This window comes from Melitaea cinxia, chromosome 7 (genome assembly GCF_905220565.1).
Source record: "Melitaea cinxia chromosome 7, ilMelCinx1.1, whole genome shotgun sequence".
Taxonomy (NCBI): domain Eukaryota; kingdom Metazoa; phylum Arthropoda; class Insecta; order Lepidoptera; family Nymphalidae; genus Melitaea; species Melitaea cinxia.
The window spans coordinates 479,127-498,061 of record NC_059400.1 but is presented as its reverse complement, the minus strand read 5'-3'; the positions used below and the strand labels follow the sequence as shown (position 1 = coordinate 498,061).

The following is an 18,935-nucleotide window of genomic DNA, read 5'->3' as shown; positions in this document are numbered from 1 at the left end:
TAATAAGGAGAGTAGACACAATTGGAGTAAATGATATGGCAGGATGTCAAATTATCTTTATATAATTATATAATACTAGCTTTTACCCGCGGCTTTGCCTGCATTGAAAGCTATTAAATAAGTATTAGATAGAGTTTTGATCTTACGCATTTTTTTTAATAAAAACCATCCTATGTTACTTCTAATACCTCCAAGAATATGTGTACAAAGTTTCATGATGATTGGTTAAGTAGTTTTTGCGTGAAAGCGTAACAAACAAACTAACATTCACATTTATAATATTAGTAGGGATTTTCCTAAATTTGGCAGCTTAGTGCCTGTATGTTAGGTGTAGTTCGCGTCATGTAAAAAGAACGCTGGCCTTGAAGCTACGCAGAAGCGATTTATCGGTCTATTTGGTGGTATGGGGGCCCCTAGGGCGGGCGTGTTTATCAAGTGTCGCATGTTTGCCGTTGTACTATTGGTTGGACAGTTTGACGTCGACACAAAATACTATCGCGCACAAAAGTTTTAAATTACGAAATAGTTTTACATAGAAAAGTGAGAAAAATTATTTATAAAATATAATTCGCGTCACGTGAAAAGAACGCTGGCTATCAAAATCACAGAACCACAAATATCAATTTATCATTTTAAACACATAAAAACTAATATAATACGAATATCGAGAGTACAGACAATTAATATTTTGGAATACGACATTTCAATAACTAAAAAATTTTTTATTGCTTTTCTTTAAAAAAAATGTAATTTTGTAAAGTGATAATTATTATACTTATTTAGTCCGAATTATTCGCACTGGCATTTCTATTATTTTTAATGTATCTACCAATAACCATTATAGGAAGCCGCGAGTGAAAGCCTAATTAAAAAATAAAACAGTAGTACTTTTGTGCGCGAGTATACCCATGCGCAAACGCACCCCCTCCATTTTCCTTCAGCGTTCTTTTTACATGACGCGAACTATAACAGCTGAAAAAAATATACAATTTTAATGTCTGAAATGTATATAAAACATATATACATTTCAGACCTTAAAACAGAAAACAGGATGCTACACTGTACTATGTAACAGGTTAGTTAAGACCAATTTTATAATTGTGTTTATTTAAAAATATGGATACGGACAGACTGATTAATGGTATATCATATTCACTACCCAATAAATTGAATTAATTATTTATAATTGTTTTGATAGTTTGAGGTGTTTCAATCATTCTTTAAATTATTGCAACTATTCAATTTTAATTGTTAAGTGTAATATAAATAAAAGTAAGTTTACTAAACAAATAATTTAATAATACAAACATAACAATAACATAATATTTACACTATTTACACTCAAACTACTCAGGGGTAAATGGTATTGCTAGTTTTCCTTTTGACAGATTGACTTCCTCCCAACACACACATTTTAAAGTTTTCCTATCCATAATGTCTGTGTACAGTTTACCATCTAAATGGTCCATCTCGTGCTGGACTATTCTCGCTGGCCAGCCTTTTAAAACTTGGGATATATCTTCCCCATCTGCATTAAAACCTGAGGAAAAAAAAATAAGAAAAGAAATTATTAAAATACATAATATTTACAAAATAAAACTTGTTTGATTAATAAGAAAATATATTGATGAAAACTATACCTGTAACTTGTACTTCATTATACCTTGCAACCTCTGCTGCAAAAGATCTTATACTCTCACATCCTTCGACATGTATAACTTTACTATAATCAATTATTTTTAGTTTAGGATTGATAAAAATCTGAAAATGAAATAATTCGTAGTTAACATACACTTTTCTATCATTTAACTTAAAACATTTTATTTTACACTTACAGTTAGTGGAACGGTTTTGATATCCTGAAGTTTTTTCTTTTCTAACGGTAATGCTGCAATATTCTGAGCTGTAAGTCTCATAACAAATATTCTATTGTTGACTCCTATCTGAGGCGCCGACATACCAACACTTCCAAATTTGTCAAGTACATATATTAGTTTTTGAATAACAGTCTGAATTTCCTTACTTTTAATTTTATCAACCGGTACCGGCTCTGAAACTTTACGTAATGTAGGGTCGCCTATTTGAACTACATGTCTATAGGGAGGCGAAGAATGACCCCAACTCGGAGCTAACCTCGCATACCAATTAGTTGTTTTTCTTAACAGACCCATTTAATAAAACAAAATTTGTACATTAATGATAACTGTACTTAAAGCTGTAACTGTTTCTTTCAGAAATTTGTATATATTGAATTATTTAATAACTATTTTTTATTTCTACTTAAATATTACTGTCATTACTATCAATGTCAATACTGAATTTAGTGATACCTATATACAAAAATAAATGTTGCTAAGCGCATAGGCATAACTCGAGAATGGCTTGATGGTTTTTTTTTTTTGTATGTTTCTTAAGGAAGGTTTTAATCCTAAATAAAAAATAATAAAAAAAAATTGACACAACGAAGTTTGTCCAGACACCTAGTTTAAAATATAAATGAAAAAAAAATAAGAATAAGGGACTTCTACTTGTAAAATTTCTCAGAAACGTTAATAAATAAATCTATTTATCTCATTGTGATAGATATCTAATCAGTAGAAACTTTATTACTTAATAAATATTATATATATTCATGTAAAATTTCAATTGAACAGTTAAAGAAAGAAATAGAATTAATAAAGTCCGGTAACACCACTAATTATAATTGTGTTTACTCGCAAACTAAAAATAACCAACTTCAATTACATCGATAAGTAATACAACATAGGTAGACGAAGAGGTAAATAAATACGCATTATCAAAGATTACTCCAAAAGTTGTAATCAGATCTCGATGAAATTTAAATGTGACCACATGATAAACATCGGCTTTCTATACATTTAAAAATCATCAAAATCGGTAAGTTATGCGGATTTTCAAGGGTTTCCTACGATTTCTCTGGGATCCCATCATCAGAGCCTGGTTTCCTTATCATGGTACCACACTTAAGATATCTCCTTTCCGACAAAAAAAAGAATTATCAAAATCGGTTCATAAACGACGGACGTTATTCCCGAACATACATAAAATACGGTCGGTATATATACGGAAGGTATATATATATATACGGTCGAATTGAGAAATATATATATATATTTATTTATTTATTTATTTATTTATTTTCTTACATCTAATATTACAGGCATAACCCAATTCATTAGACATAGTAAAGGATATATATTCATAGTAAGGATATATATATATATATATATATGGTCGAATTGAGTAACTTCCTTTTTTGAAGTCGGTTAAAAATAGGACTCATTTATAGATTATAGTACACATACTAGTATTGCACTAACGATAAGGAGATTTAAGATGGATGGAATCTGATCGAAAACTAATCTGTAATCTCATATGTGTTTTTATTATTTGTGTCTGTCACACAGAAAATATTCGGATTTACTTTAATATTTTGAAATTCAACTAAAATAGTCACTCATTTTCTGTTAAATAAACAACATTTGTGTTAGTTTATTTTAATTTAATTTTTTAATTAATTAGGACCAGTTTCACGGGCTGTAGATAAAAATTATCCTGCACATCACTACATAGTATAAAACAAAGTCGCTTTCTCTGTCCCTATGTCCCTATGTCCATATGTCCCTATGAATGCTTAAATCTTTAAAACTACGCAACGGATTTTGATGCGGTTTTTTTAATAGATAGAGTGATTGAAGAGGAGGTATAATAACATCCATTAAATAGTGGAGCAATACTGTTATTTTTGAGGTTTCTAATGTGATGTCGTAAATAATTACATTTTTTCCGCTTACATTGCAAGCGCAGCCTGAACCCTACGAGATTTATCAAAATAATGTACTAAGTATTGTACGCATTGAAAAGGTCTACAGAAAACTTCCCTATGGTATATGTCTATCCCTTATGGATATCCCACAATAACATTTTTTTTGTCATTTACTTTTTACGAAAAATAGTGGCTAATTTTCGAAGCGATTTTAACCAATACAGCATTAATACTTATGTAATGAAATACCTTAAATACATTGTTGATTTAATATAGATCTATATGGCCTTTTACAGCATATGATTTAAATGAATATTTTCGAAGATATTACAGATTTAAAAATTGCGGGACGTAGCGTTTGCGGCGGTTCTGGCCGGCCAAGGCAGCGGGACCGTGCCTATAAATAGCGCGTCGGAGGCCGCTGTTCTCCCTGTAGCACTTTGAACTTTGACTTTGAATTTAGCAGCGATCGCACGCGTTTATTATCGAAGCTCTCTAGCGAGGAAAATAAAGAAGCCGGGGCGGGTGGCTAGTATGTTATGAAAAACATTAGGCAGTTGAATAGGCCACTAGGACCTGTTTCTTTTCAGTTGATAAGCTACAACTTTTAGATTAACAAATGCGAATAGAAATATTTTAATAATATAGTTGTATTCGATTGTATAAAAAAATAAAATTATACCACAAACTTTTATATAATAGCGTTTTTTTACAATCACTGAAAGTAAAACGGACCCTAAATAGCTAAAAAGTATTACGAGCATTAATACTGCAGCGCACTATTTCCTCTTCTCACCCTTCTCATTTAAGGATTTATTTCATTTATTTGAATGATTTTACATAGTACTAGTAAAATAGTTGAATCAAGGTCAAGTCCTGATCAGACGAACTATCATTGAATTTTTTCGCAAACAAAAAAAGACCGACTTCAATTACATCAACAAGTAATACACCGTAGGTAGACGAAAAAATAATGAAATGAATACACGTTTTCAAAGATTACTCAAAAAGTATTCATCAGATCTAAATTTAAATGGGACCACGTGACAAGCATTCAAGCAGCTTTCGATTAAAGCAAAAATTATCAAAATCGTTACACCTAGTGAAAAGTTTTGCGGTATAAACTTAAGTCGACGAAAAAATAGTCAAATAAATACGCATTATTACATATAACTCGAAATATCCTTGTCAGATCTCAATTAAATTTAAAACGAACCATATGACACGCACCTTTCGAGTAAGAAAAAATCGTCGAAATCGGTCCACCCACTTGAAAGTTCTGAAGTAACATTAAAAAAAAACGAGTGTGCTTTAGACCACACGACTGAAAAAGCTATAACTTCTTTACTTGCCCCTACTGTTATATACGAAATGTAACTCTCTCCCTTTCTATCTTCACTAACTTATATTTCCCTCTCATCTTCCGTTCGCCTCCCTCGATCACACTTTTCGTAATACTGGCATCACGCATTCCAGGTTCCTCCCCAAGTTAAGCGTGCGTAAAGAAATTTTACTTAAAAAAAAATGAATTATGAACCTCTTACTATTTGGAAGTCGGTCATGAAGTTATTTAAATCGCTGATCGTCTTGATCAACATAAGTTGCTATTAAAAATCATTACCTACTATAAAAAAATTAACTTCCAAACAGGCAAAGTGGTAAACTCAATCATGATTATGGGTCCGTTCCACTGTTAGCCCGCAACGTTATCTACTACGATCGCTGAAATTGTCGTTCCACTTCCACGCCCCATGGTTTCACTAAGTCCACTAACGTAAAAAAACGCCGCGGGCTTAGAGGGCGAATTTCATAAGTAGAACGCATATTTGAGCGCTGTCAGATGTAAGCTGTGTACCAAGTGTACTCACAATATGGCAGCATGGTGAAAACATACGCCTGTGGAGGTTGTGAGTAAATATTTCGCATAGATTGGAGTAAAACTTAATTCAACATGGATTCCCGGGAATTTATCGTTGCGTTTTTGGCGAATCGGATGAGATGTCTCTCATATATCTCATTATATTCTGACATAGACAGTTGTTTATTTTTTTAAATTTCCGCTAAGTTTTAATGAAAACCAACTCTGACCCAACTATATTTTATGGGATAGGTGAGCGCATTGAGGTCATGAACAATGACGTCATCTATAACGTCAAGCTATCTCTCGCAATGACCACGGGCTTTAGATGGAACGATAGAAAGGGCTTTGAATTGTTTGCGGTTGTTGTGGTCGCTCAGTGGTACGCGCCGCCTGTCTTAATAAAAAAAAAAAAAAAAAAACAACTGACGATAGATAAGATAACAAATTTATTTAACTAATTGTAATGTAGAATAGTTTATGTACTAATTTTTTTTTTTATTGAATTAATTTGTTTAGAGATAATAGTTGATAGTAGGTAGTTAAATATTAAACTTAACAACTGAAGTTTCATTAAATTAAAGTTAACGACGCACGTTTCCATAACGTTTCTAAGTCGTTCATTTCTGAATACTTATTTGAATATTAAACTATTATTCACATTAGTGTAAATAGTCAAAGTTTAAATTCATAGTAAGTCATTACGTTACATATGTAATATAACGTTAAAGGTCATTAATAATTAAATTTATTACCATTCTTAATCTCTAAATTATTCATAGTCCAAAGTTATAATAACTAAATGTTATATTCATCATGAGGAATTTATGTAGTATTTATTAGTTTATCTTTAATTATTTTTATACTTTTACATTTTTGCAGATGTTCAAATCAAGATTATTATCACGAACAACGTTTATAATAAAACGCACGATGTCGAACCAGGAACCCGACGTATTATTTGAATCGGTAAATAATGCTGGCATTATTACTCTAAATAGACCAAAAGCCCTCAATTCTTTGAACACATCTATGGTAGAGAAGTTACTGCCGCAGCTACGCGAATGGCAGGACACTAAAAACTTGGTTATTATCAAAGGTGCTGGAGACAAAGCCTTTTGCGCTGGCGGTGATGTAAAAGTAGCAATTGATAGAATTGAAGGTCCAAAATTTTTCCGAGCCGAGTACAATGTCAACTATCTTATTGGAAAATACAAAATACCTTACATAGCCTTTATAAATGGAATCACAATGGGTGGGGGATTAGGATTATCTGTTCACGGAAGATACAGGGTCGCTACGGAGAAAACAACAATTGCAATGCCCGAGACTAAAATAGGACTGTTTCCGGATGTCGGCGGATCTTACTTTCTACCAAGATTACAAGTTAATTTAGGACTTTACCTTGGTCTTACTGGTAAGCATATTTTAAAACACAGAAGTCTATTCTAATGATGTTACTAACAAGCACAGCATTATTACGATATCTGTCAGCCCGCAGTGATCCTATGTGGAGAAAAAAGGGGTAAAGCTTTAGATTAGGTAAAACCGAATTTCGGGACCGTGGAGGGAAGGGGGGGAGAGGGTGGGGAACGCTACCCCTGGTACCACTGTCACATCTCAGAACCCCATGGTTATGGAGATATCCATGGTTAAAGTTTTGAGGTTAGAAGAAAAATTTCGAAAGTTAGAGGAACGCTTGGCTCCGGCGCTGCGGGAAGTGCAGCCCTTCCGCCCTTGCGTGCGAAAGCACCCTCACTCATGCTCCGTTGCTGCCCTCCCTCCGCGCCTCCACGGCACAAAAAAAACACTAGGGGTAGGACAGACTAAGACCACGTGGACAGTGGGGTGCTCCGATTCAGTTTTGGATATTTTTCGAATTTCTAAACCTATATTCTAGCACGCAATGTTACTAATTTTATTAGAATATTATGTCTGACGCGTTATTTTGTTTAAAAGTGTCGATTTGTCACACAGTGCAAACAGTACGAGCTCAAAGGTATTATAATAGCTTTAAATTCTTCTTCTAACCTCAAAACTTTAACCATGGATATCTCCATAACCATGGGGTTTTGAGGTGTGACAGTGTTACCTTGTATAGATTCCCCTACACCCTCCACCCTCCACACCCAAAAACCCCATAATTCGGTTTTTCTAATTCGGTTTTACCTAGTCTAGATCTTAGCCGAAAAAAGGTCTATGCTTATTTTTTTTTCTGTCTTTCATTACTAATATAGTTACTATTATTCTTGTTACAAACTCTATGCTTATTACTTTTTATTATTTATAATTGTTTATTCATAGGTGATAGGCTAAAAGGCAAAGATGTTGTGAAAGCAGGAATCGCTACACATTTTGTGTCAAGTAAACGCTTGTTTGAATTAGAAAAGCTTCTCTCGAGATGTACCAGCGATACAGAGGTACAATCGTTGCTACACAAGTTCAGTGAACCCCCAGAAGAATTTTCACTAGCTTCGCAAATCAAACATATTAACTACTGTTTTGCTGCATCAACTATAGAGGAGATTATTGAGAGACTCGAAAAAGTTCAAAACGATTGGTCCGTGAAGACATTGGAGGTCAGTGACATAATAAGGATACTGTTATTATTATTATTATTATTAAACCTTTATTGCGGATATAGTTAACAATGTTTTTCACAATTTATGTTGATCGACAATATTACAAAAAGGGTACATGCTAACGTATATCCGCGTGTCTTTGGGACACAAAGGCCTCCTCCAACTCCTTCCACTTGTCTCGGGACAATGCAGTCCTCTGCCATAATGGGCCTGCAACCCTTCTGATCTCGTCTGACCATCGCTTCCTTTGTCTTCCTCTCTTTCTTCTGGTGTGAAATCGAGGGGTCCACAGGGACACATCCCTCGTCCATTTATCTCCAGTGTCTCTGAGCATGTGGCCTACCCTGTACTGTCAAGGATACTGTAAATAATCTCTAATATTAATTATTACAATATTAAGTGTGTATTTTGAACTAACTTCGAAAAGGTGGAGGTTCTCAATTCAACTGTTTTTAAACGGTTTTATTTAGCTCACCCCGTTTGTTTTATTTTTTATTCTTGGGTCAAATTTAGTAATTCAAATTTCACCCTCTTCCTGTCAACCGATTAATCTGAAATTTTGTATACACTTTGGATTTTGGTGACAATACAATTATGTTTATTCATTATCATTATAAATTCAAGATGGCCGCCGCTACAAAATGGCGGATAATTTATGTTTTATTAATCCCATCAATATGGGTATCAAATGAAAGGGCTCAACAAGCAGAATACAATATACTATAAAAAATTGAAATCCAAGATGGCGGCCGCTACAAAATGGCGGATAACGTAGGTTTTATCAATCCCATCAATATGGGTATCAAATGAAAGGGCTCAACAAGCAGAATACAATATACTATAAAAAATTGAAATACAAGATGGCGGCCGCTACAAAATGGCGGATAACGTAGGTTTTATCGATCCCATCAATATGGGTATCAAATGAAAGTGCTCAACCAGTATAATCAATGTACTATATAAAATTAAAATCCAAGATGGCGGCCTCTACAAAATGGCGGATAACTTAGGTTTTATCAAACCCATCAACATGGGTATCAAATGAAAGGTCTCAACAAGTAGAATACAATTTACTATGCAAAATTGAAATCTAAGCTGGCCGCCGCTACCAAATGTCTGATAACAATTTTTTATCAATCCCACCAATATGGGTATCAAATAAAAGGGCTTGACAAGAAGAATACAGTGCACTATACAACCTCAATATTTAAGATGGGCCTTGCAATAATGAAGCACTAAATGAATTAAACAGAATGCGAAATAAAAACTAAAAACTAGAAAATAAAAATAGGTAAAAAACTTTTTAAGTTAAACGGTTTTATGTTAAACATACATTGCAATGTTTAAGATAAATGTACTAAAAACCAAAAAATAATAAAATAGATACAGTCGTGGGAATTATAAACATATGCATAGACTAGACTAAAATAAAACCGTGGGGCACGTCAATTGTCTACAAATTATCGACTTAATGTGCGATAGAAGAATCGTTTAATTCGTCGTTAAAATAGGCAGTTGGCCCGCAGACGGTGAGGAAATTACTTACTATTTTCTTGCTCATGGAAATTCCAATAGTTATACACTCCATGTAAATAAAAGAGATGTTTCAACTAGTTTATCGTTGGACATTCACACTGCTGGCTGGCGAGGAATCGTTTCACTGCTCGTAGTTTGTCTTTAATCGACAAAACATATGATAAAAGTACTACTCGCTCACCACTATGAAACCCTAAAACTCGCTTATAATCGAGCTTGCTAGCTTGTTTCCACATTCTAGCCCTACTTATCACACGTCCATCGTTGTCGGTTGAACAACTGCCTAATTATAGTGTAACATTACAAAACAAACATTTTAATTAACGATTGTAGACAATTGACGTGCCCCACGGTTTTATTTTAGTCTAGTCTATGCATATGTTTATAATTCCCACGACTGTATCTATTTTATTATTTTTTGGTTTTTAGTACATTTATCTTAAACATTGCAATGTATGTTTAACATAAAACCGTTTAACTTAAAAAGTTTTTTACCTATTTTTTCTTTTATTAAATCAAAATTTGAAGTGGATGTGAAGAGTACTTTTTGAGAATTCATTATGTTGTAATTTTTTTTTTTTTTGTTTAAAAGCTAACACTTTATAACATATATGTTGGCACTTGTGCTGTTGTACGCAATTAGCAAGAAATTTATAAACAACAGATGCACGGATCATGCCACCTAGCACATTGTTTGATAGTCAACTACCCTCACTCATTATATTTTATGAGTCATTTTGAGTAATTTATTTTGTGCAGATGAATTAAATTGTCACATATTATATTACAATCTATAATTTTTTAATTTATTTATTTATTTATTTATATAGGGAGCCAACGTAGTATACAGTGGTTTTTAACCGACTTCAAAAAAGGAATAGGTTACTCAATTCGACCGTATAAATCTGTTATATAAAATTCTCGTGTCACAGTGTTTGTAGGGAAACTCCTCCGAAACGGCTCGACCGATTCTCATGAAATTTTGTGTGCATATTGGGTAGGTCTGAGAATCGAACAACATCTATTTTTCATCCCCCTAAATGTTAAGGGTAGTCCAATGCAATTTTTTTTTTAATTTTGAGCTACATTATTTTTTATTTTATTATGATTTGGCATTGAAAAATACAGACAACCCTTAATTTTCACCCTTCTACCACCAACCTTTTAAATAACGTTTAGCGACAAGACAACGTTTGCCGAGTCAGCTAGTATATATATATATATATTAATGTATGTTTTGGGGATAACTTCGTAACGTTCCATAGCTTAATTGGCTAGAGCGCCGACACGGTCAGTCGGAGATGCGGGTTCGAATCCCGCTGGAGCGGTCAATTTTTGATATGATATTCAAAAATGTTTACAATTGTGGATTGTTATATTTATGTGTTACCAATTCCCACGCTGTGTCGTAGTTACCTGTTCATGTTTAGATGCTGGATGAGTCGTTTAACATCTCCTCGTAATTTGCTCTTTAGATTCTGCATCTTCTGAGTTTTTGTAAGCAAATTATTATTGTGGATACTTTCTTTTCTTTCCTTTCTTTCTTATACTGTGGATTCTCCTACATATAAATCGTAAGAAGTCGAAGACCATTGTGTATATTTGCCTGTAAATGCAGGCAAGTCAATCTGTGGTGTCGATTTTAGCTGATGAAATGTTGATGTGAGTTTGAGATTCAAAGCTAATTCTTGATTGACTTGTATGAATCTTCGTAGGTATTAAATTCACTATCGTATTGGGTAGGTATACGATCCTTATAGGATATTATCAATTTGTAAATGCAAAGCGTCGATTGCATTCCAGCGCGTTTGTATATTACGTAATTCGTCTTCCAGCTCCCATTTGTCTTGGATTTCATCTACTTTCAAGCTATTTATTTGTCGATGAAAAGTTCTAAATTTCATAAGAAATAATTTAAATTAAAGGAGGTTATTAGTTTGCGAGACAATCACATTGCTGGATGTGCGGTAACCTGTACAATGTGATAGTTTGACATAGTTAAACAATATGAGACGTCTACTAAATAAAATAATTACATGTTGACAGTATACTAACACATAATTGAATAGCTCAATATTTGATAAAAATATTAAAAGCAATTTAATTTAAATACAATTTTTTTTTTGTGTAATACCCACACGAGGAAAATATAAACATTTTTAACGCTCGGAACGGTCTGTATTTTTGATATGATATTATTATTTTTTTTTATAATTTCCTAATTTGTGGATATTACACAAAAAATGTAGTCACAATTGTTCTCCTTTATAACTCTTTTGTAAGATCTATCTTGGAATAGTGCTCAACCGTTTGGAATCCATTTTACAAATGTCATGTTGCTCAGTTGTTCAGTTACTCAATTGGAAAAAAAATAATCATAATACAATTTTTAAGTTACAAAGCTTGCCGCATGTACACGATACCCCGTGTATTCCTTCTTTAGAAAATCGTCGATTAGAGAGAGACCATATATTTTTATTTAAATTACTTTGTAATTTTATCGATTCCGCTTATCCACTAAGCAATATATTATTTAGGTGTCCCAAAATAAACACACGTAATCAGTTCCTATTTTATGTGCCTAAAACTAAGACCTAATATACCCAAAATAATTTTACTCTTAGAGCATGTAAAATATACAACCAATGTTTTCATCACATTGATTTTGCTACTTGTTCAGTGCAACATTTAAGGAGTGAATTAGGTACGATATGCTTATAAACTTTTAATTTATTATTAATTATTTACATAATTCATAAATTTCTAGTAGATTAGTTTGATTTTGTTATAAATTATCTTAATTTTAATTGTATTGTAGTTGGTATGATTGATTTTTAATGTTCAATGTAACTGAATTTGTTATCTTTTAATTATTTATTATTTATTTGGTAATATATGAAATGTTCCTATTCGTATATGTTTACCTAATATTCAATTTACTACTGTTTGAATTATTTATATTTCTGTGTGTAATTTATATTTTAGCTCATTGATGAATTTTTTACTATTGGAAACTTTATTTGTTTATGTATCATTTTTATAAGATTTTTTCTTTGTATTATTGTACTGTTTGTTTATTAAATAAAACAAAATAATAAAAGTAATACAAACAAATTAAAAGTGGCACGGAGTCGTCTCTTGTCAAAGATTTTCATTGTAATATGAAACTGAATAGTTACGAGAGCTGTAAAGGACTCCCTATAGCCGGCGCCACGGTCCCTTAAGAGGAAAGGGTACCGGCTCTTTCTCCATACAAACGTAGTCGACTGTTTTCTCCCTGGATAATGACACTAGATTAAATATTTTTGTGACATAGAACTCTTTGCTGCCATGACCATGCCCCTATGTTTTGATTTTTTTCATATTCTTATTATCATAGGAATTAGGAGACTTCAAAAACGCGAAATATTGCATAATTTTTTGTACATTTTCAGACACTCATTAAAAAAAATATATGCATATTTTTAAAAAAATGAGAACATAGGGGCATAGCCGAAGTCTTCTTTTATTTTCTAAAAAATTTTTTTTAAAAAAATTGCCATGTTTTGAGGAGAAAACAGTCGACTACGAAACACTGTTTTGGTCAAAAATTATCTACCTAAAACGGTCTAAGCTGCAGTTGTTCCTTTCTTGCTTTTTGGGGGATAGGTCTGGGGGAGGGAAGGGTCAAAGCAATACGTATATACGCCAGCGAAGTGATGCCTCATAGTCGATAATTATATCGATACACTAGTGATGTAATTTTTAGTCGATATTTTCTAAAATTCGTATTAACAAAATTAAATAATTTCTCTTTTCATAACTACAATAAAACCGTATTTGTATATGCGGTTTTTATTGTAACACTGTGCAAACCTGGACTAACGAAGGGTTTCGCTAACAAATAACAATGACAATTATGGTAAATAACTGTGTTGTTTGTTTTTGGTATCAAATTAAAGGGCTCAATACAAGGATTTCAAAAAAGTATATTATGATTATTATTACCGTAATACTAATAAAAAATACAATAAGAAAGTTTAAAAAATTAGAATTCTGCTCTTTTCCATGCCTATGCCAAGCAAGCTGCGAGCCGCGCTTCTTCCTCGCCTCCTAGGCGAAAAACAACTTCGGGGTTTACTCTTTCCAATATATTTTTTTTATCAATTTCGGAATACTCTGTAAAAAGTTATGCATGGTCAAACATAAATAAATATAGGTACGCGGCGACTTTAGAACCTCCTCTGTTTTTTTTCATCGGTAAAAAATTGCTTAGTTGTTTTCTTGACATTACTAAGGAGCAGATTATTAAATTTGGTCGAATCTATTTACCTATGCGATTCGTATTTGGACTTCGCAAATAGAATCATATTTCTGAATTGCGTAAAAAACTCAAGTGGCACCACTGGCGTAGCATTCCTTGGAACCCCGGGAACCTTGGGGCCCTGTATCAAAATTAGTGGGGGGGCAGGCAAATGATGGGTAAAGATTTCTGACAAAAAAATGCTTGCATTGAATTAAAATAAATATTTATTGATTATAAGTTATAACTTCCTCCTAGAATAGACAATAGTGAGTGTAGTCTGCTGTAGCTGTTCCTGTTCCATCGAAATCCTTAGGTAATTTTTTATCAGTTTTAGTTTTGAAAAATATCAAGTTAATACCTCCGGAAAACTGGATGCAAGGCTATTGAATTTTATCAGTAATAATTCCATTAGTTCTTTAATGGAATGAATGTTTTGAATTTCGGATTTTAAGCTAATTTAAAGAGCTTGTAGTTCCAAGCTGGAGAGTTATTAGCCTTGACCTACAGCAATAGATGCGGGGGATCGTTCGCTTCAGCCTGTGAGGCCAATACTATTAGTGAATTCCTATGAATCTTCCGCATCTATATGGGGGATTCACAGGCGCATAACCTGAAGAAGAGATTCAACACTGCCTCCAGGTCTTACAGGTAGTAAATCGCTAGGGCAAAGCTCAAACACAGCAGAATTGGCGAGAGACTATTGGGCTTTCCAAATGGAACCCATGCCTTTTGTTTCTTACAAAAGCTGTCGAAGGTAACTTTTTTTTAGTCTACACTTCCATCATTGCGCGAACCTGAAGGCTCTCTGGCACATTATGCGAAAAAGTAAGCAAAAATTCTTTGCACTCTTTTTGCGTCGAATTCAACTCTTGACGATGAGGGAAAAGCACCATCGATCATTCCACGGTGCGAGCACGCAATGCGTAATGTGCACTATGAGCAGTGTCGTTTGTCGTGTTCTGCATTCTTTCGATGTCAAGAAGTCTAGTGGTGCTAATTGTATCCACCAGTGGTTTGCAACCAATGTGCGAGCTTCGTGCGCATTCTTTCCACGTACATTCAAAGTGTGGAATGACCTTGCTAAAATTTGGGGGTTTTCAAGCGTCTAGTGTCTACATATTTTCTCTAAAGGCCATGGGCGACGGTAGCCGTTATAAATCAGATGGCTTCGTCTGCTTGTGTGCCCCATTCTTATATAAAAAAAATAATAATTAATTGTTCATAATGATTAACTGAATCCCGAAATAAACGATACAGAATGTTATCAACAATTGGGCGCACGCTTGACTCGGATAAAAGGGGATTGCTTTCCAGACTTCAGTCATTTCTGAAGTGAAAACTCTATAGGTATGTATGATAGTTTTTTTATTCTTTTTTCCAGGAAGCACAAGATTAAGTGACATTGTGGATAACATTTTACTAATTTTTGCTTACACACCTTAGGGGCCCTGTAAATAGGGGGCTCCGTATCATTGATACGGCTGATACGGCAGTAGTTACGCCCTGAGTGGCACCCAATTCCCTACTGCGGGAATACGTATATTCTCAACTTACTTTATTCTTTTAACCCTGTTGTACCTGCTTATCTTAAACGACGATTTAAATTTCTTAGTGATTCCAATGAACGCAGTCTTCGTTCTGAGGAAAGCTGTTCAAGCTTGTCGACTTAGGAATTCTATAGACGTGTAAAATCGGTTTCTATTTTTAACCGACTTCCAAAAAAGGGAGGAAGCTCTCAATTTAACTGTATTTTTTATGTATGTTGCTTCAGAACTTTTGACTGAGTGAACCGATTTCAACAATTTTTTTTAATCGAAAGGTGGTGTGTGTCATTTGGTCTCACTTAAGTTTATTTGAGATCTAACAACAACTTTTCGAGTTATATAAATAGTACGTTTTTACTTGACTATTTTCGTCGACCTACGTTGTATTATACCGCATAACTTTTTACTGGGTGTACCGATTTTGATGATTTTTAATTTAATCGAAAACAACTTTTTGAGTAATATTTAATAACGCGTATTTACTTGACTATATTTTCGTCTACCTTTGTTGTATTACATGTCGATGTAATTGAAATCGGCTTTTTTTCCTTTGCGTACAAGTCGAACTCGGTCCACCCAGTCAAAAGTTCTGAAGTAACATATATAAAAAAGAAAAAGAAAAATACAGTCGAATTAAGAACCTCCTCCTTTTGTGGAAGTCGGTCAAAAATCTGATACGTATTATTATTTTCTGTTGGTGTACAATAAAGTGTATTGTTATGTTATGTCATGTTAATCAACCACTCTTTAAAAAAATTCAATCGATTACGTAATTTGCCTAACTAAAAAAACATAAATAAAATAATAATTCAAAAAGTCGCCTTCATGATTTTTGTAAGTGTACAGTACATAGTGTGTGAAATTGGTGTGATTTATTTAGCTATCCATGTGTAATTTTTTATCTTGTTCCAGCCTTTTCAATTGACTTTCTAATAGTTGTTCTTCACGCAGGCGGCTTTTCTTGTTTTTTTTTTTTTATTTATAATATTATTTTTAACCATTGTTACCTATATCGCCGCAATTATATGTTAATTAATACATATAACTGCGACAAACATGAGACATTACAAATTATATAGGTACTAAGACAAACATTTTATACTATGTATGTACTACATTATATATATATATATATATATATATATATATATATATATACTATACTTACACTTATACTATGTACTACATGTATACACTATAATTATGTATATATTTCATTACCCATTCTCACACACACCTCAACCATGTAATTACATACCTAATTCATAAATAAAGTACCTAAGTATTTCGATAATTACCCACAAAAATGTATAAGTCACAAAGAGTATCCAAGTAAAAATAATAAAACATAATAATAAGTAGTTTACGAAATTCAATAATAGTAAGCCGAATCACAGCAATACGATGCAGAAGAAATTCGATAAAACAAGCCAAATTCAGAAAAATAGCACTATGCGCTATATGTACTCCTAGTCAATCACAAACGAAAGATGCGAATACTAAAATATCGTCAACAATTAATAGCTGAATGCCCGGCGCACGCACACTAACAACACGACAGTCACACATAGAAAAAACGGAGCGGAGATGGCGCGGGGCGCGGTAGCGGCATGCAGCGCGACAGAAACATTTTATTCAAATACCTATTTTTGAAAAGTCTCTTCGGTACCCTTTCCTCTTAAGACCGAATAAATTCATCATATCAAAGATTTCGGCCGAACGAGTAGTCGTTCCATAGCTTAATTGGCTAAAGCGCCGAAACGGTGAGTCGGAGGTGCGGGTTCGATCCCCGCTGGAACGGTCGGTATTTTTGATATGATATTAAAAATGTTTAAAAAAAAATTGAAAATGTTTAAAAAAAATTGACGCCGCGTTAGCGCAACGGTCACAGCCATGGATTGTGCCGGTTGCGCGGGCGGTTGCGAGTTCGATCACCGCACATGACAAACATTTGTATTGGCCATACGGGTGTTTGCCATGGTCTGGGTGTTTGTGCAGTCCTTGAGGGTCTCCCCACCGTGCCTCGGAGAGCACGTTAAGCCGTCGGTCCCGGTTGTTATCATGTACACCTGATAGCGATTGTTACTCATAGTAAGGAATATATCCGCCAACCCGCATTGGAGCAGCGTGGTGGATTAAGCTTTGATCCTTCTCCTACATGGGGAAAGAGGCCTATGCCCAGTGGTGGGATATTACAGGCTGAAGCGAAAAGTAATTTATTTAAACAAATAGTATGATTTTTATTGCATTTCAGACTCTGAGTAAGATGTGCCCTGGGTCGTTAAAGATTACGTTGAGAGCGCTACAGCGAGGTGCTCAGCTGGATTTGTCTCAGTGTCTTAAAATGGAGTTCCGCATGGCTGTTCATTCAACACAACATCACGATTTTCCTGAAGGTGATTATATTTTGTAAAGCTACAATAAGTAAAACAAATAAATACAATATATACAAAAAATGTGTTTAAATTAATCTTGAGCTTGATAAATTTTTTACATGTTGAATACGATAAAAACAATTTGTAAGAACATGTATTATTTCTTGAAATAACTGTAACATTATTTTTCTATTATATTAATCTTTAGGTTTTGAAAATTAGATTTTTGTCGTTTTGTTTAAAATCATATTTAAAATTTGATGACAATTTTAGACATATTGAAAAGTTTCACAATTCGAAAAAAAGTATTAATAAAGACATCTTTAGACGTATAATATATCAAAATGTGGTAAATTAAAATATTTATTAACATTGAAAGTTGTTTGACAGGAGTACGGGCTCTTCTCATCGACAAGGACAATAACCCTCAATGGAACCCCAAAACGTTAGCTGAAGTAACCGATGATTACGTCGAGAGTTTCTTTAAGAAACTGCCCGAGGATATGGAACTCCAATACTTTGATGCAAAACTTTAAATGTTACAATATTTTGTTCCTGAGTAATTTGTAAGGTATATAAACAAGCATGATACGACCTAGCTCGTCGATCTATTGAATTTGTTTAGCGGTTACTGAATGAGACGGTTTTCATGTAAAAAAGTTGTCTATTTTTGTTTATTCATCTAAAACGTTTAAATTTTGTTTTACAATATTCATTCCAAAATAATGAAAAAAATTAAGTCGATCCAAGTTTGCTCTTTACCTACTCAACTCATACGAGCTTAAAATCACACACACGGTCTTATATACAGGTCTTGCACCGGAGCCCAATTTCAATGGTGAGAGATCAGTACGATAGTGTCATAACTTTTCGTTCACGTCAACGCCGCTGTACGTCACTGCTATCGATGGGCGCATTGGTTATATTTTAAAACATAAATGCAGGAAAATCATAAGTTTCCACAATAT

The 18,935-nt window shown here is 33.6% G+C and overlaps 2 protein-coding genes across 2 annotated transcripts; one reads left to right on the top strand and one right to left on the bottom strand.

Annotated features, from left to right (window-relative positions):
• Nucleotides 1-1,277: 1,277 nt before the first annotated feature.
• On the bottom strand, nucleotides 1,278-2,340 carry LOC123655154 (peptide deformylase, mitochondrial-like). The gene is made up of 3 exons (XM_045590989.1): nucleotides 1,836-2,340; nucleotides 1,641-1,761; nucleotides 1,278-1,540 (listed from the first exon to the last, which is right to left on the bottom strand). Exons 1-3 carry the CDS (start codon nucleotides 2,169-2,171, stop codon nucleotides 1,347-1,349), a joined length of 651 nt encoding a protein of 216 aa, XP_045446945.1. The 5' UTR covers nucleotides 2,172-2,340; the 3' UTR covers nucleotides 1,278-1,346.
• A 4,215-nt stretch (nucleotides 2,341-6,555) lies between these two features.
• On the top strand, nucleotides 6,556-18,571 carry LOC123655151 (3-hydroxyisobutyryl-CoA hydrolase, mitochondrial). Its single transcript, XM_045590986.1, has 4 exons — nucleotides 6,556-7,062; nucleotides 7,950-8,224; nucleotides 17,847-17,988; nucleotides 18,358-18,571. The coding sequence occupies exons 1-4, from the start codon at nucleotides 6,579-6,581 to the stop codon at nucleotides 18,501-18,503; spliced, it is 1,047 nt and encodes a 348-aa protein (XP_045446942.1). The 5' UTR covers nucleotides 6,556-6,578; the 3' UTR covers nucleotides 18,504-18,571.
• The last annotated feature ends 364 nt before the right edge of the window (nucleotides 18,572-18,935 follow it).